This window comes from Necator americanus, chromosome III, assembly GCF_031761385.1.
Source record: "Necator americanus strain Aroian chromosome III, whole genome shotgun sequence".
Lineage (NCBI taxonomy): Eukaryota > Metazoa > Nematoda > Chromadorea > Rhabditida > Ancylostomatidae > Necator > Necator americanus.
Window position 1 is genome coordinate 40,200,148 of NC_087373.1, and position 18,733 is coordinate 40,218,880.

The 18,733-nt window shown below is 39.5% G+C and overlaps 2 protein-coding genes across 4 annotated transcripts; both read left to right on the top strand.

The window, feature by feature from the left end:
• Window positions 1-887: 887 nt before the first annotated feature.
• RB195_012430 (uncharacterized protein) lies at window positions 888-9,860 on the top strand (the record flags this gene model as incomplete). 2 transcript variants are annotated; one of them, XM_064194280.1, is made up of 13 exons in its annotated part: window positions 4,065-4,076; window positions 4,137-4,197; window positions 4,591-4,739; window positions 5,146-5,243; window positions 6,167-6,305; window positions 6,570-6,655; window positions 6,941-7,026; window positions 7,297-7,384; window positions 7,609-7,693; window positions 8,693-8,842; window positions 9,318-9,425; window positions 9,510-9,595; window positions 9,761-9,860. In XM_064194280.1, 13 exons carry the CDS (start codon window positions 4,065-4,067, stop codon window positions 9,858-9,860), a joined length of 1,248 nt encoding a protein of 415 aa, XP_064051863.1. The 2 variants fall into 2 exon arrangements, with proteins under 2 accessions (XP_064051862.1, XP_064051863.1); XM_064194279.1 differs by lacking the exons at window positions 4,065-4,076; window positions 4,137-4,197 and adding an exon at window positions 888-942.
• Window positions 9,861-11,021: 1,161 nt separating this feature from the next.
• Window positions 11,022-17,955, top strand: RB195_012431 (uncharacterized protein; the record flags this gene model as incomplete). 2 transcript variants are annotated; one of them, XM_064194282.1, is made up of 14 exons in its annotated part: window positions 11,022-11,111; window positions 12,813-12,870; window positions 13,550-13,698; window positions 14,242-14,339; window positions 14,777-14,918; window positions 15,084-15,172; window positions 15,497-15,626; window positions 15,896-15,990; window positions 16,278-16,356; window positions 16,430-16,562; window positions 16,628-16,722; window positions 16,882-16,989; window positions 17,077-17,162; window positions 17,856-17,955. In XM_064194282.1, the coding sequence occupies 14 exons, from the start codon at window positions 11,022-11,024 to the stop codon at window positions 17,953-17,955; spliced, it is 1,452 nt and encodes a 483-aa protein (XP_064051864.1). The 2 variants fall into 2 exon arrangements, with proteins under 2 accessions (XP_064051864.1, XP_064051865.1); XM_064194281.1 differs by lacking the exons at window positions 11,022-11,111; window positions 12,813-12,870; window positions 16,628-16,722 and adding an exon at window positions 13,268-13,355 and having other exon boundaries at window positions 15,462-15,574; window positions 15,903-15,990; window positions 16,430-16,516.
• Between the last annotated feature and the right edge of the window lie 778 nt (window positions 17,956-18,733).

Sequence of the window (18,733 nt, forward strand, 5' to 3'; positions counted from 1 at the left end):
TTGTTGTCAACAAATTTTTGTCCTTGTTTGGGAATTATTTTTTGCACGCCCTTGACGATGAACGAGGGTAATCAGCTAATTTCTTGGTTATGGTTTTTGTGAGCAACACTGTAGCTGTGCTTAGATTCCCACAGATAATGGTATTCTCTCAAAGGACATGTACATGTAGAGAGAGAGTTAATTTCATAAAAGGATAAGATAAATAGTTACAATGTTTCGCAGCAGATCATTTGATCAGCCGCCTATCGAAGTTTCCAGAAGGAGCGCGTTCAGTGGTGCGTTGCTAAAGCGATCAATACTTAGGAAGAGCACCAGTTGTGTTTTTGTTGTCAGTAATCATAATGATAACAAGTGATGATATAGCTTTTAGATGGCCAGACAGAGAATTTAAGTTCTTTTCTCTTTTTTTTTCTTTTTCTTCTCAACTGCATTTCGTTTTTTGATCTCAGCAATCGAAGAAGTAAACAATGATGATCAATCATCGTTGACCACCGGGAGAAGGTTCCTCGTCCCGTCCCGAATGAATACTTTCCACAAGCTGCCTCCTTTTTTTTAGATTTCTCGTACCGTCTGACTCTAATTGGTAGGAGCACAATTTCTGCTTCATTCATAATTTCCCGACATCCGAAAATTGAGATTGCTCAGTTCTCCTGCCCTAGTTCGTACCTGCACCTTCAAATGTTTGCTGTTTTCTCTTGTATTGCCCAATCCGAGAACAAATGAGGTTCGCTTATTAAAGTCTCTTGTGGTCTTTCTAGTAGGGCTAAGATTATGTATTAGTGTATATTTATTTGTTCGAAAACACCTATAGGTGTTTCATAAATCAGAAACAAGAAACAGAAGAACAAGAGCAGAGCTCACTAGAATTTCGCCAGTTTTATACAGAAATGTTGGCTGTTCATAGCACATTGTGTGATGGGTTGATCGCTACTGCTCCAGAAGGTATAGGTGCAACGTTATTGATTATTGCTTTTATTATTATACTATTGCATAGTTTACTGTGCAGATTATAAGGCATCAGCATACAGGTCTCTCCATATCCGTTTTTGATTTATTATTCCGTAGAGCGTAGAAATTTGATCCTGATATTGGAGCGTCAGCAGTTAGGCATGCAGCAGAAATATGCGGCATCGAAAAAAAAAACGCTCTTTTGCGCAAACATCATTATTTGACTGATTCGTGCTAGGCAAATTTTTCTTGCACTTCGTTAGAAGATTAGTTGATACACAAGTGGAAATTTCTTGGGGGAAATGATCCAAAACCAGACGTTTATCTTCTCCTCTGTCTCGGGATAGTTTTTTTGTTGATATTCTCAATGAATATTCATGGTTACATTCTTAATCGAGCCTTGATCGACTTTCCGTAATCTATTAAGAGCTGAGATTGAGTTTCAAAAGGCGGCTGAGCATGTCTAAGTGTTCTGAAGTTGACTTTTACCAAGATTGAATTACCAAGAGATCATCTTATTACCAATAAACAATGGATTGTATTTGTGCGCAGTTTTAATATTACTAGAACCCAGGCCCATAAACATTTTTATATTTTGATAATAAATGAAGCACTGACCCATGTTTGATGACGGTGCTTCACTTAACGATTCCTTCTTAACGATTCAGGATCATCACCCTTTTTTTAGACGTGAAAAATTTACGCAGATACTAGGTGAAAATTGTATTTGTAACAAGTGGATCCGTTCTTTGACATCCACAGAATGTCCTATTGATTTGTTTGACCTGTAACCAAGATTGGTAGTGATCTTCATTAACAGCTAACGTTTTAGCGCTATCACCTTCGACAGAACCTCAAAAGTGACGTCAAAAGCGATTTATCCCTTCAAACGCCTTTTCATCTTACAGGAAGCATCCATACTCAGTGCAGAACACATCAATTATTGTTTTTCGTGAAATGTCATGAAAGGCATTCAAGGACAGTCATACATGAGCACTATCCAGAAAAGCATTGCAAAGCATTTAAAAAAAAATGGAACAGTCTCCTCTGCAGCTGAAACAATCGTCTCTTGTTGCCGCTGCTAGACAACGGAAAATATGTGCTCATGTGCGTCACTCACTCAATATGAACATTTTCATACGCGAATTCCTGGATCTTTTATTACCTGATTCCAACATTTACTTTTTTCATCACATCATTTACATAATTGACTACTAGAACTGTCTCGTTATGATTTTCGTGATGTAATCACGACAAGCATATGAAGGGAAATAAAGGGAGAAAATGATGTCCACGTCAATTGATGATTGGCTCTTACGATCTGAGGAAATGCGCTCCAATGCGTATGCAGTTGCCTATACCAATGTAGAGACAGTTACCTAGTTGTATTAAAACCATGAATAAGGATGTATACGAGTAAACCAAATGATCACAGTCCAGAATGGTTTAGGAGCAGGGGAAGAAACACAGCGGATAAATCGAAAAAAAAAGAATTGGAATTGGATAAATATCTGCACGCGTCCAATCCATCCTCACAAAACCGTATTCAGAATGACTAGGAGCGGGTGAACAACAACAACGGGTGTGACCGGCACCAGGTGAGAAGGAGAGAAGAAAAAGACTGTGCGTTGCGGCCGGTTGAATCCGGCACCGAATAAACGTCTGCCAGAGAGAAGTGATTGTGTCAAAATCGTCAAAAACTCTTCTGCAAACTACTTGGAAATAGCAGTGCTATCAAGTAGATTTACTACTTCAAAATATTTTAAAAGGACGGCGGAGAAGATTAGAAGATTCTCCTAGAAAGTTCTCTAGTGTTGTGCACATTACGTTTGATTTTTTTTATCGGCAGTGGAAATGAAAAGTCAAAAAATACACTCACGCAATGAAATGCTTTGGGAATTTAAAGGCAGCATACCACGAATCTGGGGTGGTACGGAATTCAAGTGGAGTATCCGTATACAGATTATGGAAAGCGGGGTAGTTCCGCTCATCTCTCCTTCAATCACTACAAGCAGCCGGCCCCTGAATGCTGTTTTGTACGATGCCCTCTATTGCACCACGCCACCCTTGCACGCGTAGCGCCCCTGACTGCCTATCGGGGTAGTCCGAATTGATTTTCGACGAATCGCAGGGCGGAGGCGGCGCAAGGGGTGGAGCGTTGCAATGGATGGCGTCGTACAAAACAGCATTCTGGAGGCGGCTGTTTGCAGTGATGCGGGGAGAGATGAGCGGAACTACCCTTGTCTCCATAACCTATGAGCCCGTATACGGATACTCCACCTGAAATCCGCGTTGCCACTGCGTTAAAAACATACGTATAGCGGAAGAGTGATAACTGATCAGGCGGCTAGCAGTAGGCTTGTCAAATTCCGTTTTGGAGATGTGACCTTGAAGGATGAACCGAAGGCTCGTGGGGTCGCTCTTCAGACTTCGGTGACTGAATGATGAATATTTTGAAGACGATGTTGTAATAAAATCCACGTCAAGCAACGAAAGAATTACCAGAGAAACGCAATACAACACAATCAACTGTTTGTCGACATCTAGAGAACTGTATTAAAAACAAAATGGGACTTATTTATGACTCTGCATAATACTACGGGTAGTAGAACTATGGCTATCCCCAACGAGTCGGCAATTGTTTAAGTTGAGCAGCGTTTGTCGCTTATTTTAGGTAACATTGATGGATTGATCGAACAATGACGGAATTACTTGCATTCTAATATTGCTTAAAAATTGTACCGTTAAGGGACTGATGCAATCGCAGCTTTTCTTAAATGGAGTGTTCAGTGAAATTTTAGCGTGTTCACTGATATTAGTGAACTACAACCCTACCTCTGTCTATTCGCGATAGAAAATCCCTGCATTGTGAACTCCGTAATGGGCTGCCTCTAGGCTCTGTGAGATGCTTCAGTACGTATATCTGCAGACAACGTAAAAAACATGAAGTGCAGAATTTGTAGTTCGAAATTAGAACAAACACGACGAAATATTTGCCGAAACGTTATTGTTGTTTTTTTGTAGTACATATGAGCAAGCAATGAGCGTCTACCATATAAATGGAGGTCTTGAAGTAACGAAGTGAGCATCGTTGTGCGCCAATTTCTACTGTTCCCATGTCATGCAACGTAAGTTCTAAAAGACTCATGTCTACTAGATATAGACAGGACCAGCGTTTTTTTTTTCAGCGGACTCTTTTTCTGGGATTTTTCCTGACAGGATTTTTACCTACGGTTTATTCTGCAATTGGTATGTTGACAATATTACGTTGAGCAAATCAATCAAAAGCATGCCTGCATGTCACCAAGTCCTGCGTTCACTCTTTTGTCGAAGGATGCAAAAAAGCCTACGCCGCCTAGTCTCCATATGGTATCCCTAACCATGATTTTCACTGCTTTCGGCCTAAACCTTTAAATTAGTTGGTAATAGTTAGATGTCCATAGTCGATCCAATGCTGTTCTTTAGTGAGAGGTTCTTTTTACCTCTGAAATCTCTTCAAGTGCGTTCTTAGTTAATCCCATTAATTTTTTTCTCGACCCAAGCAAGATTTGTCGTCTACATCATCAGGGTCTTTGTAGCAAACACTTAGGTCCACGACATCAACACCGTCCTAATTTCTATAACTGATTTTTTTTATTCCAGCGTGCAACATTGATGCGGCTCAGAACGCAAAAAATACTAAAAGAGATGATTTCCTCAAGTTCCATAACGACATGAGAGAGAACATCGCCAAAGGCACAGCTTTCGAAAGTTTCGGGAAGCTACCAGCTGCAAAAAATATGTACCAGTTGGTAAGAGTTTCCACAGAGCCTTGAAGACAAAAGGACCACACCTCTGTACTGTAAGAATAACGGATTATTTGAGCAATTTTGCCTATATTATACCTCAGGAGCATTAACGATGTTATTTCGCAAAGAAATAATTGATGGATTCGATAGTCTCACACGAGTGGTCATGGATGTCGTGGTTCACCTTAGACAAAGCTCAAGTGCAGATTTTCAGGGAAATTCTCTCTTTTATCCATTCTTAGTTGAAATAATGGTGCTTAGTTAAATTTTTTCGGAGATTATTAACAATCACTGGTCGTGCTGAAGTGCAATAATGTCAAAAATGTAAGAAGCTGCGCTAACTGTAAAATCTCTACAGAAAAAAAGGATTTTTGCTTGTAGTTTATGATCAGCTGTTCCTCGTTTTCAGTTGTACAGCTGCCGACTCGAATACGATCTCCAAAAGGAACTAGACAAGTGCACCGGCAAAATAACTGATTTTAAAGGACGTGGACAGAATCTTGCCATGTAAGTCACATAAATATATGACCTCTAGGACCTGTATCAGCTGTAATTCCGTTTTTCTTCAAAATTCTCAGGCGGTTGCCAGTAATGTCTCCTTCTCAAGCCACCTACATGTGGCATTTCCAGAATGTAAAGGATAGATAAGAACGGTCTTCGCACGTTTGCGGTCCTCGTGTCTAACCCATACTATGACCTAAGGTTATCGGTGTATCAAGTCATTGTTTTATCCTCCCAGACAACTGTGGTAACAATTTATCGACCCCGGAGGAGCGAAATGCTTTTTCTTTGGGTTTTGGGTGGTTTCGAACAATCGGTCGTGTTGTAACAACTCAATTTCTTGCCGAACACGCTAAATCCACCCTTTGTCACCTATATAGCCATCAAAATTATGGGTTGATCAGATAGAGATTTTTGCAAAGTCAATACATTTAGCCATGAAACCATGGATCACATGGATTTCTATGATTTAGTCGAGTTCATAGAGTTTGTATACCAGAGATGCACAAAGTTCTGAACCTCAAAAGCTAATAGAATCACTTTGTGAAATGAGTAGATAAATAGATGTCAAGTTAAGTAAATATACACAGGAGTTTACAGCAGTATCTCTCCCAGCCATACTTATCATTCAGGAATTATAATAATTAAAGACGCGGTTTAAGATCACTTCCATAAATCATCGGGTGGTTTGAGCCAAGGAGTACTCTTCGTATGTTTCTCTTCAACATGTGATCACACAGATATTTTCTTGGTTTTTTTTTCTAATTTTGGTCGTGGACTGAAATCAGCAATTACTCCCACTGTGGCGAGGGCTGCGTATACGAGTCTGATTGATATCTGCACGTGGTGGTCCTATCAACTAAAAAAATTTATTTATGTAAATATATGACATAACTTACATGTTACTTTCAAATGTATACTTTCTACAGACTCTACGACTCAGCAGCACCAGTTAATCCAGAACAGAAATTTAAGGATGCTCTATATTTGTGGGGAAACACAGCACGAATCTACGGAAAGGAGAATTCCGAGAATATTTATGATGCTCGTATGTATCCATTTGCTAACGTGAGTTCTTCTAAGGGTACAACCGCTTCCGAATGTCTCCAACCTGGTGAGCAAAATCCGCGCACGATTCTGGTAGAGGAGAAGGAAACGGGACTGCATTTACATATGTCAGATAGATTGAAAAAAGCGTTGCCGCTGCTTAGAAGCTTTGCGTTTAGAATCAGAAAATAAAAAACTAAAATTTGAAAAGTTATCGTTACAAGGTTAAGATTTATATGGGGGACAGATACTAGAATTGTAGCACACTACAGTATTTGTTTGCAGATGGCATACGGAAAAACACTGAGAGTGGGATGCGCCTATAAACAGTGCAATAATGAGGCTCACATATCGTGTCTGTATAATCTCGTGTAAGTTTATGGAACTACGTTTCTTTTCTGTATCCATACTATCATTTGTTTTTTAGTTGATATCCTTGAAGTTTATCAGAGAGGAGATCAAAATTCTATGTATGAAGATCATCGATATAAACAAATTGTCGTGGTGAAACAAGCAATTGAATAAGTTTAGAAAAAAGTTGAAAAAGTAGAGTATAAAGTGTAAGAAAATTAGGCGTTCACGGCTTATACATTCGTTTCATTGTTTGTATATTTGTATACAGTTTTTTCATGACTATAAACTGCTACTGTTTCTAGAGGAGCCTATGTAAACAACTCTATATACGAAAAAGGATCAGCATGTACAAAAAATGTGGACTGCACAACGTATGCGGGCTCTACGTGTAAGAAAGCGACAGGCCTCTGCGTTTTTTCCGGAACTCCACCAAAACCTGGAAAGTTCCATCCAAACTGTTATCGGTCTCGTAGTTTTTTGTAACTGAAAAATTAATGTTTGAGGAGAACACCTCACTCAGTTTGATCTCGTTTTTTTTTTAAATTTTATAAGCAATTAAAGAAAACCTAAGATTGAAGCAAATGGAATCTTTGCAGTGCTCGTGTCACGATCGTGTTTAATCTTTTTCCATATGTCTGCAAACGAAAGCGGTGTTCAGGTGGTGGAGTCAACACGATGTGTGCAGGAAATGATGGAATGACCGATGAAGCAAGAAATAAAGTTTTGAGCGAACACAATAATAAAAGGTTTGTCATTTTTAGATTTAAAAAAGTAGGGTGACATCAAAATTGCAAAGCAATGCCGTCTTTACTAACATTATTAGTCCTCATAGATAACGGACTTTTACGTTAATGTATACAGCTTTCTAAAACTAAGAAATTCCTGAAACTCTTAAGCAAAATAGAATTAGTCTAATTAGGATCAGTTGAGCTGAATAAATTTCTAGAAGATTACTTGACACTTTTTTTAGAAGTCTTCTTGCAAGAGGACTTATAAGAAATGGGAAGAATGTGAACAAGAGAAACCTACCTGCATCATCATATATGCCGAAAATGGTAAGTAACCATATTTTTTAAGTTTAGTAATATAACTATGACGCTGAATCCTTGGTACGGACGTAGTGTTGCCATTGACCCTGCTCGATAGGCCTGACGTAACGCATCTGTGGAAAGAAAAACTTTTCTAGACAAGTAGACACTCAGTTTCACTCTTCTTTCTCTTTTACAAGTACTGCAACAGAACCCGTGGAAAGAACATGGTTTTCGGCGCTTATGTTTATTTGGGTGATCGCGACGCATCTGAAGTGTAGCATATTTTCTCTCCTTCGTACGGTTTCTTTCACCTATAAGCTTGCTTAACCGAAGACAGGTTAGGCACTGTAGTTCAAAGTTGTGTGATCATGATCTGTAATCTCGACAGAAGCCTTGTGAAATCCGAACAGGTAAAATGAGGCAATTATTCCGGCCACTTCATATTCCACATGGCCTTCCACTCTCCTTCTTGATCCCCTGAGTGTTTTCAATATCAATCAGCCAATAGATCAAAGTTGAACGCTCAATTTTCCTCCTTCCTAACCCCTTAGAAGCTCCTTCTCACTTAACAAAATAGTGTTAAAGAGTTGTGCCAAGGTAACAGTAAACGATGTAAGGATATTTTACAGCGAACCGAAGTTCTACTCCAGTCAGAATTGGTTTCAGAGCAATTAACGGGCAGTAATATTTCACTGTATGCTATAACGGAAGGTCGGGTATAGTATAGCAGTTAGAGATTCGGTTTACTGCACAATCGATTGGAGGTTCGAATCCGCCTTAGTGCTCACCAAGCCTTTCATCCCTCCGGGGTCGATAAATTGATACCAGACTTGTCTGGGAGGATAAAAACACTGACTTGACACATCGGCTAGCCACCGCAAGTCATTGTATAGGCCAGCCACACGTTCGTGAACCTCAAACGATTCTGAATTGAAGTGAACGTAGGGTCGCATCCCAAGCGGATTGATTAACGCCAGAAACTTTATCCTTTATCCTTTATGGTATAACGGTAGCTTTTTTGAGATCTACGATTGCGCCACGGAGGCATCAGCGATCGAATACGCAAACACTTGTACACTTGTCAAATCGGCAGCGGACACACGTTCAGGATATGGTGAAAATGTGTACGTCTACTCCAAGCCAAATGCTGATCCGGCTGCTGTTCTGAAAGAGGTGCTGTATGTTCTACACACTTTAAAGGATGTGACTGGTAATATAGAACCATAATAGTCATTGGAGTAAAAACTAGGGAAATGATGAGAATTTTCAGGTAACAACTTTCTTTTCTTTTTTCCACAAATTACATCATTTTTCATTTATCACGAAATCTATGCATAATTGAAGGTGGGACCCATTAATCTACATAGTGTAACTCTCTGACTCTTTAAGACTATTGCGTTACTTTTGACACCGTACCTGTATTAAATGCACTTAAAAATAGTTAGGGATTCTGTGACCGTTTTCCCGCTATGAGATCTGCAACTAGTGTTCGGGCCCTGATTTGCGATGATCTTTCCTTCATATTTGCAAATCGATCAGACAGACGAGATCTCCCCACCTTATTTCGTTGAATTTGTAGACTAGCTGCATCAATTTTACATTAAGTAAATGCAATCATTGGCATAAGGAGACAGATGTAATATTTCAGGCAGTAGAAAAATGGTGGAATCAAATTTTTGAGGATGCCATCAACTGGAGGGTGACTTACATCCCAAGTCTGATGAATAAACCTATTGATCAGAACGGTTTCACTCAGGTTGGCTCATCTATTATATTTCATCCACTCGGAAACAAGCGGAATTTCCGAGAAGTTCTACGAATTGCTGAAATTTCTGTTTAGATGGCATGGGCAAAAAGTGTTAAACTTGGATGTGGGATACAAACATGCAACGCCCAATCGTTTATTGTGTGTCGTTATAGTCCTACGTGAGTTTGACTTTTAACCAGTTAATATCCAATAAATGTTATTTGTGAAAGTGACAAACATAGAAGAAAACAAGGACAAAGTATTTAGACTTGCTTATCTTCTTCCGAAAACATTGTATCAATGGTGATAGTGATTAATTCAATTTGAAAAGAACGTATTTTTAGTGGGAATGTTCTAAACGAGCAGATATACACGCCTGGAAGAGTATGCGCTGGATGCTCAGCAGCCTGCAATGCATCTGAAGGATTGTGTAACCTAGTTTAGAAGTCAGATTCTAATAAAGTCTTACACTTTCGTTTATTTCCAGCCGAATCGTCGAAAATTTTTATTGATTTTATGAATTATTGTGAAGAGCAGGGCGGGTGTAGCGCAGTCGGCAGGAGGTTCCCCTGTGTCTGCGCGATCGATTGGTGGATCGAAACCGCTAGACGTGCATTCGCAAGCTTCAAACTTTTCTGAATGACACTGGACGCGGTGGGCCATCTCAAGCGGACTGACTAATGCTAGACTCTTTCTTGTGGAGAAAATTCTGCCAATATCTGTTTAAACTGGTATATCCACAGGACTGGAATGTTCCTGCTTTCCAGTAAAAGAGAAGAAGGCTATGGACCACACGAAACATGAAAAAAATTAGCTTTCTTTACAATTATCTTCTTCCTGGAAACACGAGTATGTGCATTCAACCCATTAATGGTATTTGTCGCGTCCTCGGTTGCGTAGCTCCCTGGTCCTGTGCCTGGCTCATTAATGTGTGGGTTCTCAGCAGACAGGGAACGGCACCAACCTTAGGCATGTGGAAGGTTCGTGCAGGTACAAATTTAAATACCGCAGGAGGAGACAGAAGCCAGTAAAGCTTCCGTCGACATTGGATGATTCACACACATCAGCAGAAATTTTCGGGCTTCTACCACTTCAGATAATTCGCGGTAACTGTCGAATGATTTGATAATATGAACTTATGGGGTGAAATGTAGACATGAACTATGTCTTGCCCGGCACGACTTTCCCAGCCAGCCGGCACCATTTCTCGCGCGGCGCGTGGGAAGCATTGCCATTGGCATCTATTACGGTAGTGCTCCCGCCGCAGTATATAAGAGCTGGCTCCGAGCACTCGGGGTTCCGGTTCCTTTTTCGTCTTATTTGTGGTGTCGTAATTCCGTGTTCGTGTTCGCGCTTATTCGATCGATTTATTCGACCGCACCACGACCGTATGCTCGCGTTATCCATCTACCTTGGCTGGCTGTCCCTGAGCCCGAGCCGCAACCACTATCCATCTATCGCTGAGGACCACAACCACTGAGCCTGTGACAGGCCCCTATATTCTTCCGCCGTTGATGTCGTGTATTTATGCATTGCCGTGTAGTGTCGTTGTTAGAATAGACAACTTGTACATAACCACTCGCACCACATTGTAACCACTAGGAAATGGGTTGGGGAGTGGGATCAAAGGGCAGCCACGAGGCCGCCGAAGGGGGAATCGGGGAGGTGATGGGGCCCTGGGCACGTGCCCGCAGGGTTCGGAGGGGCTAGGCCGCCATTCGGTGGCTAGCCCAGCGCAGGCCCTTTCAGATCCGGGCAGTCTGCCCTGGATCCTGCCACCGATGCCCGCCGGTCCTTCACGGAGCGGACTCGGGGCACGATAAGCTGTTCTACGAGAAAGGCAAAAGCACCTGAAGAATCTAACCGATGATGGCAAAACAAAAAGTTATACTTTGTGATGAGTTTGCGTTGCTGGCGACAGTTCATCTTCTTTAATGCCATATTTTTTGGAATTTTTTTTTCTGAGTGATCGGCTCATTCATTCACACGCTCTGTGCAGATAGGCGTGCGCTGACAGCAAGGAACACTCACGAATCGGAAATATTTGAGAAAGGGCAGCGCTTAGGTTGTTTACGAGCAACCTTCATTCTGACTACTTCGTGAAGTGCCTGAAAAACTCGAAGAGAAGATTTGCTCGACCAAATGGTGGTCAGGTGGTATTTGTTTGAATATAATTTCATCCATTATCCTTCCTGTTTTTCGACTTTTTTTTCGAATCTTCTGACGTCCTTTTACTTCTCCCACATTTTTAAGGGAAATCAAGGTGTAGCATTACATTTTAAAAGTTTGTAGCGTAGAACTTGTTTCTTCCTTACTTTAATGATAGCCACCAGGTTGAAGAAAAACCTCACTACTTGGAAAAACGAAGGGTGATCTGAACATATAATTGCTAACTGCTAACACACAATCGGTAATTGGTAATTACCACGCTAATTCGCACATTCAGTTTTGTATTTTGGACCTAAAGAGTGTTGCGATAAGAGTAGCTAAGTATTTGAAGGGCAGTGCTGTTCAAATAAGCCGATCATAAAGTTTTTGAATAGATTTGTATATATCAGGCAAACAAATGCAATTGCGTATGAACTTATGTAGTGTTTTAATATTCCTTAATGTCTTGTTTTATAAGGAAAATGAGCAGCTTTTAACGTCCAAGCATATAATTAGCTCAGATCTTTAATAAAAGTATGTTATTGCTAGCAAAATTCATTAAACAACCCTTAAAAATAGATCAAATACTCCGCACTAAGAAAGTTTCTTTCTCGATTATTTAAATTTGCTCAGTTCTGAGCAAATTTTGAAAAATTCGCGCCAGAAAGCACCTGTTTTGACAAAAAAAAAACATTGAAGCGTTAGAAATGATAGAAATGACAGAAAATGAAAATAAAGCTCCACATCACGTGAGGATTGAGAACGAATGCAGGCACATACTGGACGAAAATTTTTAATTGTGAGATATAGAGTTGTATAAGAAGAGTAGGCATTTAATTCTAAAAAAAAGCATGAATAAATGGAGAGATGACGTTGAAATCTGTAGTTGATTTTTTTTCAAGATTTTACTGTAACAACCTCTGTAAACTCAGTCCTAAGGAGTTCGTTTCATTAGTATTTCTATATCTTTTCATGACCACATTTCGTAAAATGAGATGAATGCAATCGAATTTCGAATATTCTAGTTAATTCATGGGAACTAAAGTAAATATGGCTTTAACTGCAAAGTTACTGTATTTTTTACTCTCCATATGAACTAACAGTTAGTGAAAGCAGTCGTTACAAAGCAAATATAAGGGTGGTAGGAATAATTGAATTCTGAAAGTGCCCTCCTACTCCATGCGATCAAAAGTAAGTTGTTCGCCAATTCTATATCAGTGACTATGAAAATACGATTTATCTTTTCAGGAAAATCTGTTGTTTCTTTTCGTTGTCGCACTCACAACCTTTGTTTGCAATGCGACAGGCAAGTTTCTTCCTGATCCTAATATCAGAAATCTAATGCCTCGCCCTAATCCTGAAACGGGTCCGAGAATGTCCGAAAATTTCAAACAACAAGAGGGTATCCCGTAGCAAAGATTTCGCGCCGGAGACGTTCGAGAACCGAACGCGTCACGGAGAGAAAGCACGATTCCATCACTTTTCTCCCTTGGAGTAGACAATAAAAGCGAAATCACCGGCATTCTCCTATTCCGCTATTGTTTGGCTTGTTTCCTGGGAGTTCACTTCTTTTCAGGACCTAACCATTCATCGGATAACATTTCCATTAGCAGGGTGAGTGACTATGTGTTTCCGATTCATGATGCGTTAATCCACGGAAGAATTTTCTTGATCATACCTGACCGAGGCCGATTTCCCGGCCGATGAGCGTTAGTCCACTTGGATGGATCGTATTGGATATGAGTCCAAATATTCTTGACACTAGATACATCTGCGGATGTAACGCAGTTGGTGAGAGATTTTACAGGTGGTCGAGAAATTGGCACCAGACGTGGCGTAATTTCTAACATATCACACGCGTTTATAATCCGATTCTGAATTAAAGTGAACGCGCTGGCGCGTTCCGAGCAGACTAATCAACGCCAGACACTTTATATTACTTAATCTTTTAATCATGATCCGGCTATAAAAACAGGTCATTTTAGACTGTAACATCGACCAGCAACAGAACGGGAGAAATACGGAAAGGCAAAAATTTATTGAAGTTCACAGCAAACTAAGGGAGAATATCGTCAAAGGCACAGCATACCAAAGTTTAGGGATTGTACCTACAGGATCAAATATGTACGATATGGTAAGTGTTCATTTTTTTTCTGCGAATAGTTAACAGACCTGAATTAATTATTTATGCGGTGCCCAACGTCTTGACCCCACTTTCATCAGAGAAATGGTTTCACAAGAATTTTGAGTAATCTTGTCGGAAATAAGGGACCCTTAGGAATTTGTTTGGCTCTTTTTACAATGCTAGCAGTGTCCTTTGTCCTTTTTAAATCTACACCTACATTCTCTTATAAATTCCTCATCGAAGTATAGTAAAAAGAACTTAGTATGAATTAATTGATACTACATAGATGAAATATAATCCCGTCTCACAGATATCCATGACATCAATATTCATTTTTTTCCTCGATGTAATTTGTACGCCTATTTCAATCATGAGCTGACAGCTTGCTAGAATCATGGATAATCGGCCATTTTAATCTCAATGGAGTCAACCTTCCAACTCAACAGATAAAGATGTTTCGAGGAATGCAGTAACGTTGATCGTCTATCAGCGGCACCAAAAATACTTGAAGCAGTTGATTGCTCAAACTAAGCAATAAAAGTACACATTCAGACATATAATTGCCGGATGGAGTACGATCTTCAGAAAGAACTGGACAAATGCACTGGAAAAATTACGAACTTTAAAGGGTATGGACAAAATCTAGCTATGTAAGTACCTGTTAGCAGATTTTTCATGAGTTTAAGTAAGAGCAGTTGAAACTCTTCTGAAAGGCAGCCACAATGTTATAGAAATGTGAATTCGTGGAAATTTCAGAAGCTAGAGGGAAGCTTGTTCGAAAAGAAATGTCAATGCTTTAGATAGGCCTTTGTAAAAACTGAGCATGCAGTTCCTTAAATCTCACATAACTTTGTGAAGATGATTGATTAGAACCCGGATGTTGCCTCTTGAATTTCAAAAAATCAAAGTTAGCCTTCGTAGTGCTTTCTGACACCTGCTGCTTCAAATTAATCGAGGCCTGCCTGGAGATTTTCATGTTTGGAAATCAGAAAGAGCGAGGATTTGCATAAGGATAACTCGCGAATAATACGTAGTTAACCAACAACTAACGACAGTATAGTTGACATTTTGATGTGACCATTTGCAGAGTCTACAATTCACCAGCAGCAGTCAATCCGGTAGATAAAATAGACGACGTCTTGAATTCATGGATAAACGCCGGTCGTATATATGGGATACAAAATTCGGAAAATATGTACCTTGATCCTCGCACGTATACGTTTGCTAATGTGAGTTTAGTGTGATGTTTATTTGAATGGTTCCGCTACATACTGTGAAGAGAGAAAATTTTTTGATACTAAGAAAGAAAGTGGCACCAAAAAAAAAAAAACAATTTTAAGTCTCAGGCGCTATTCTGTCAGAAAAAAAACAGACAACCGGAAAAAAGTTTATAGATGGCTTACGCCAAGTCTCTGAGGTTTGGATGCGCTTACGCACAATGCGGTGCCAACGAAGCTCACATATCATGCGTGTATAACCTCATGTGAGTTTTCTTATTTGTTTATATGGACATATTAATCTAATCAGTGCCAGAAAAACATGTGTTCTTGGGATGTGTATTAAACAGTAGTAATGTTACAGTATTTTTCTCCCATTTATGTGTTTTAGAGCAATTTTTAACGCTTAATTTCGTCCTATGTCGGTATCTTCCTAGAACACATGCCTACAAATAGGTTTGTGTTCTAAGCGAGGACTCGCTTCCCATTTGTGGATTCACGGATCTCTCAAATTGCACTTTCATTCTGCGCCCATGCAAAGTCGAGCAGGTGTAGATATGACACATGTCGGAAACTAGAAAGTTCTTCAGAGGAGCCTATGAAAACAACACCATCTACGAGAAAGGATCCCAGTGCACGAACGATAGGGACTGCACAACTTATCCGGGGTCAAGATGCAAGAAACAGACGGGACTGTGTATATATAAAGGAACACCACCGGTTTTCCTCAAAAAAACGTTCTTCCTGGAAATATGGCTCTAAAAATGGAAATTAACAAGAAACTCATTTTCCCTTCCACTATACGTTTCTGCCTCGCATATTTTATGTATTTAATAATTTTTTTTATATATTTGTTAGTCATTACCTGGCTATGACTTTTCTGGATCTGAAAAGAGCCTTCCAACCTTGTCGGTTCGAACCTCCATTCCTATTTCAAAGAAGAAAAAGCCAGAATTAAAATTATTGTAACTTATTTATTTGTGAATAAGTGTTCAGGTGGTGGAACTAACACCATGTGTCAAGGCAATAAAGGTATGACCGATGAAGGAAGAAAGAAAGTTCTAGAAGCTCACAATACTCGAAGGTTTGTCATGATATTGTAGATTTTTCTGGAATTATTAGCACCAAAGTTTGCAAGAAGAGATCAACTAAATCAAATCCTTTGGAGGTGGCAATTGCACTAAACTAAATGTGGAAAGTAGGCGGAAAATTCAAAAAATTTTCTTTAGCAACGTCTTTCATGAAAGAGGAAAATGAAAAGTAGGAAAATGGGGAAAAATTTTTTTAGAACACATACTAACAGCATAGTGTGCAGTTCACTAACATCCGCATCCTTTTAAGTTTATGAAAGCTTAAACGAATGCATTGTAGAAGTCTTCTTGCAAGAGGTTTGGTACAGAATGGCAAGAGCACAAGCAAATTGCCTTCATCATTGTTTATGCCAAAAATGGTAAGTGAAAAGAAGGATATTTTTTATTTATCTATTTAATTCAATAATTTAAAGCAAGTATGCATTTTTGTAGATCTATAACTGCGAGACCGAGGCTTCGGCGATCGAATACGCGAACGGTTGCTCATTAAAGAAATCGGAAGAGAGTACACGACCAGGAGTACGGAGAAAACGTATACGTCTACCCATTACCGAACGCAGACCCAGTACCTGCTTTTGAAGAAGTGGGTTTAGAATTTCTTGAATTTTAAATGAACCCTGGACCGTTTAGGGGATAAAAAAGATTGTTGGCTGACTGCTGTCTACAAATGCTCAGGAAATTATAATCTCGTTTCCCGTGATCTATACGAGTTGGCAAAATTATTGGTATTCTCTTATCTTTACGGTACATTCAAGGCTATGAAGATAAACTATCACTATTTCTTTATTACATGATCGCGAATACGAAATAAATCTGGACACTGTCGAAGTATAAACAACAACAAGAAGGAAATCGATGCAAGGCATATATGAGGAGTGTTCCAGGCAGCCACGAGCTGGTGGGATCAGATCACCAAAGAGGCAATTGATCGGCAAGTGACCTACAGTGTAAATCTGAGGAACAAAGAAATTGATCAATCAGCTTTTACTCAGGTGAGCACAGCTTTTATGACATCTGGAACGAAATGGATTAGCTGGATTTGCGAGAACGACATGGAAAAAGAGTGAAATGTATTTTAGATGGCATGGGCAAGTAGTGTGAGGCTCGGTTGTGCGATACAAACATGCTTCGCTAAATCCTTCATCGTGTGCCGATACAGTCCAGCGTGAGTTTTTGCGTGGTAGGATTAGTTGTCTTGTGGATTCATTGAGCTTTTGAAGACAGAGAAAGGGAGCTTAGAAAGAAAGAGAGGTTCGTGTTCATGTACGAACCTAATGGTCTGAGGCAAGCTCCTACTCATGGAGGTGTAAACTACCTGAACATTCTCGAGCTGCTCTCCGCTTTTGCTTGTCATAATCGTCTTCAACAGAGTTGAATCTCAGCGGCGTGAACTCTATCCAACTATTTTTGAGGAAAAGTTACTGAGGAGTAGTTAAAAAGTTCCACAGTTCCATGTGGAGGCTCGAGTGCATACCGAGGAAATGTTCAAGAGACCGCTTGACTGCTTATGACTACAACAATGCTTTGAATAAGAAATTTGGCAGAATGGAACGTGGCATAGTCGTGGTTAGAGAAAAGTAAGCAGATGATTAGGGGGTATAGCTCAGGGGTAGAGCGCTCGCTTTGCATGCGAGAAGTCTGGGGTTCGAATCCCCATACCTCCAGTACGTTTTGTGAATCATTATATGATTCAGAATCGAAGCAACATATTTATCCCATCGTTATCATAATATTGGTGCTTCATCGCTGTGAATTGTTATGAGCCCTTTTCGCTTTTTATAAAATTTGAAACGATCTTTTGATCAAAATGATGTATTCACAGTTTTAGCTGCTTGAATTGTACAGCAATCATTTTCAGAGGTAATGTTCTCAAGGAGCAAATATACAAACCAGGAGTGGTATGCAAAGGATGCCAAGCAGCATGCAAAACATCTGACGGACTGTGTGATCTTTTCTGAACGATCTGTTTATAATAAACTGCATTCGGATCATGCGGTGAAACTCTTTCTAAAATATTTATCAACACTATGCAATTTCCCACATATTCGTGTCATTTGACCTTCACTATGCCCCGAAATGAAACAATCGGATTATCTAGTACGATCTTTTAATTCTGACCCAGAACTTTTAATTATTACACCGTAGCTTGAACTAGCATAGAATAGGATGTAAGACTCCACTTTATACATTTACTCACATTGGTTATCGTTACCGATGTTGTTGATTCAAAATTTTACGAGTTCCATCAACTATTCGACTTTCTTGAAAACCCATCGAGTATCATGAAACAAAAGAGAAAAAAAAACAAAATTAAAACCTTCACTTATAAAGAAGTAACTAAAGTCAAAAATCATTTTTTAGAAGAGGAAGAGAACGATTATTGGATCTCTGCAGATAGAAAAAATATTAAGAAAGTTGTTGAAGCATAAAGGTTTGAAGTCGATGGTATCATCTAAGAAAATGATTCGTTCATAAAATTCGTTTTGTCTTGAAGAGGAGAGAAACCAATCAAGAACTTTAGCTTCTATTCTTCTCAAGACAATTTTTATTGAGGTTAAATTCCGAGAATGAGGCTGAGAATGACCCTAGCTATTTATTTCATATTTAAAAATGTTCCTGTGATTTCCAGGTACACATTCAATTGGTATAATCAAGAAGTGCAAGCAGATTGACACACAAAATGCTTACAGTTACTTCCCTCGATTATTTGATAGGATTTGATTGATTTTTGGAGCT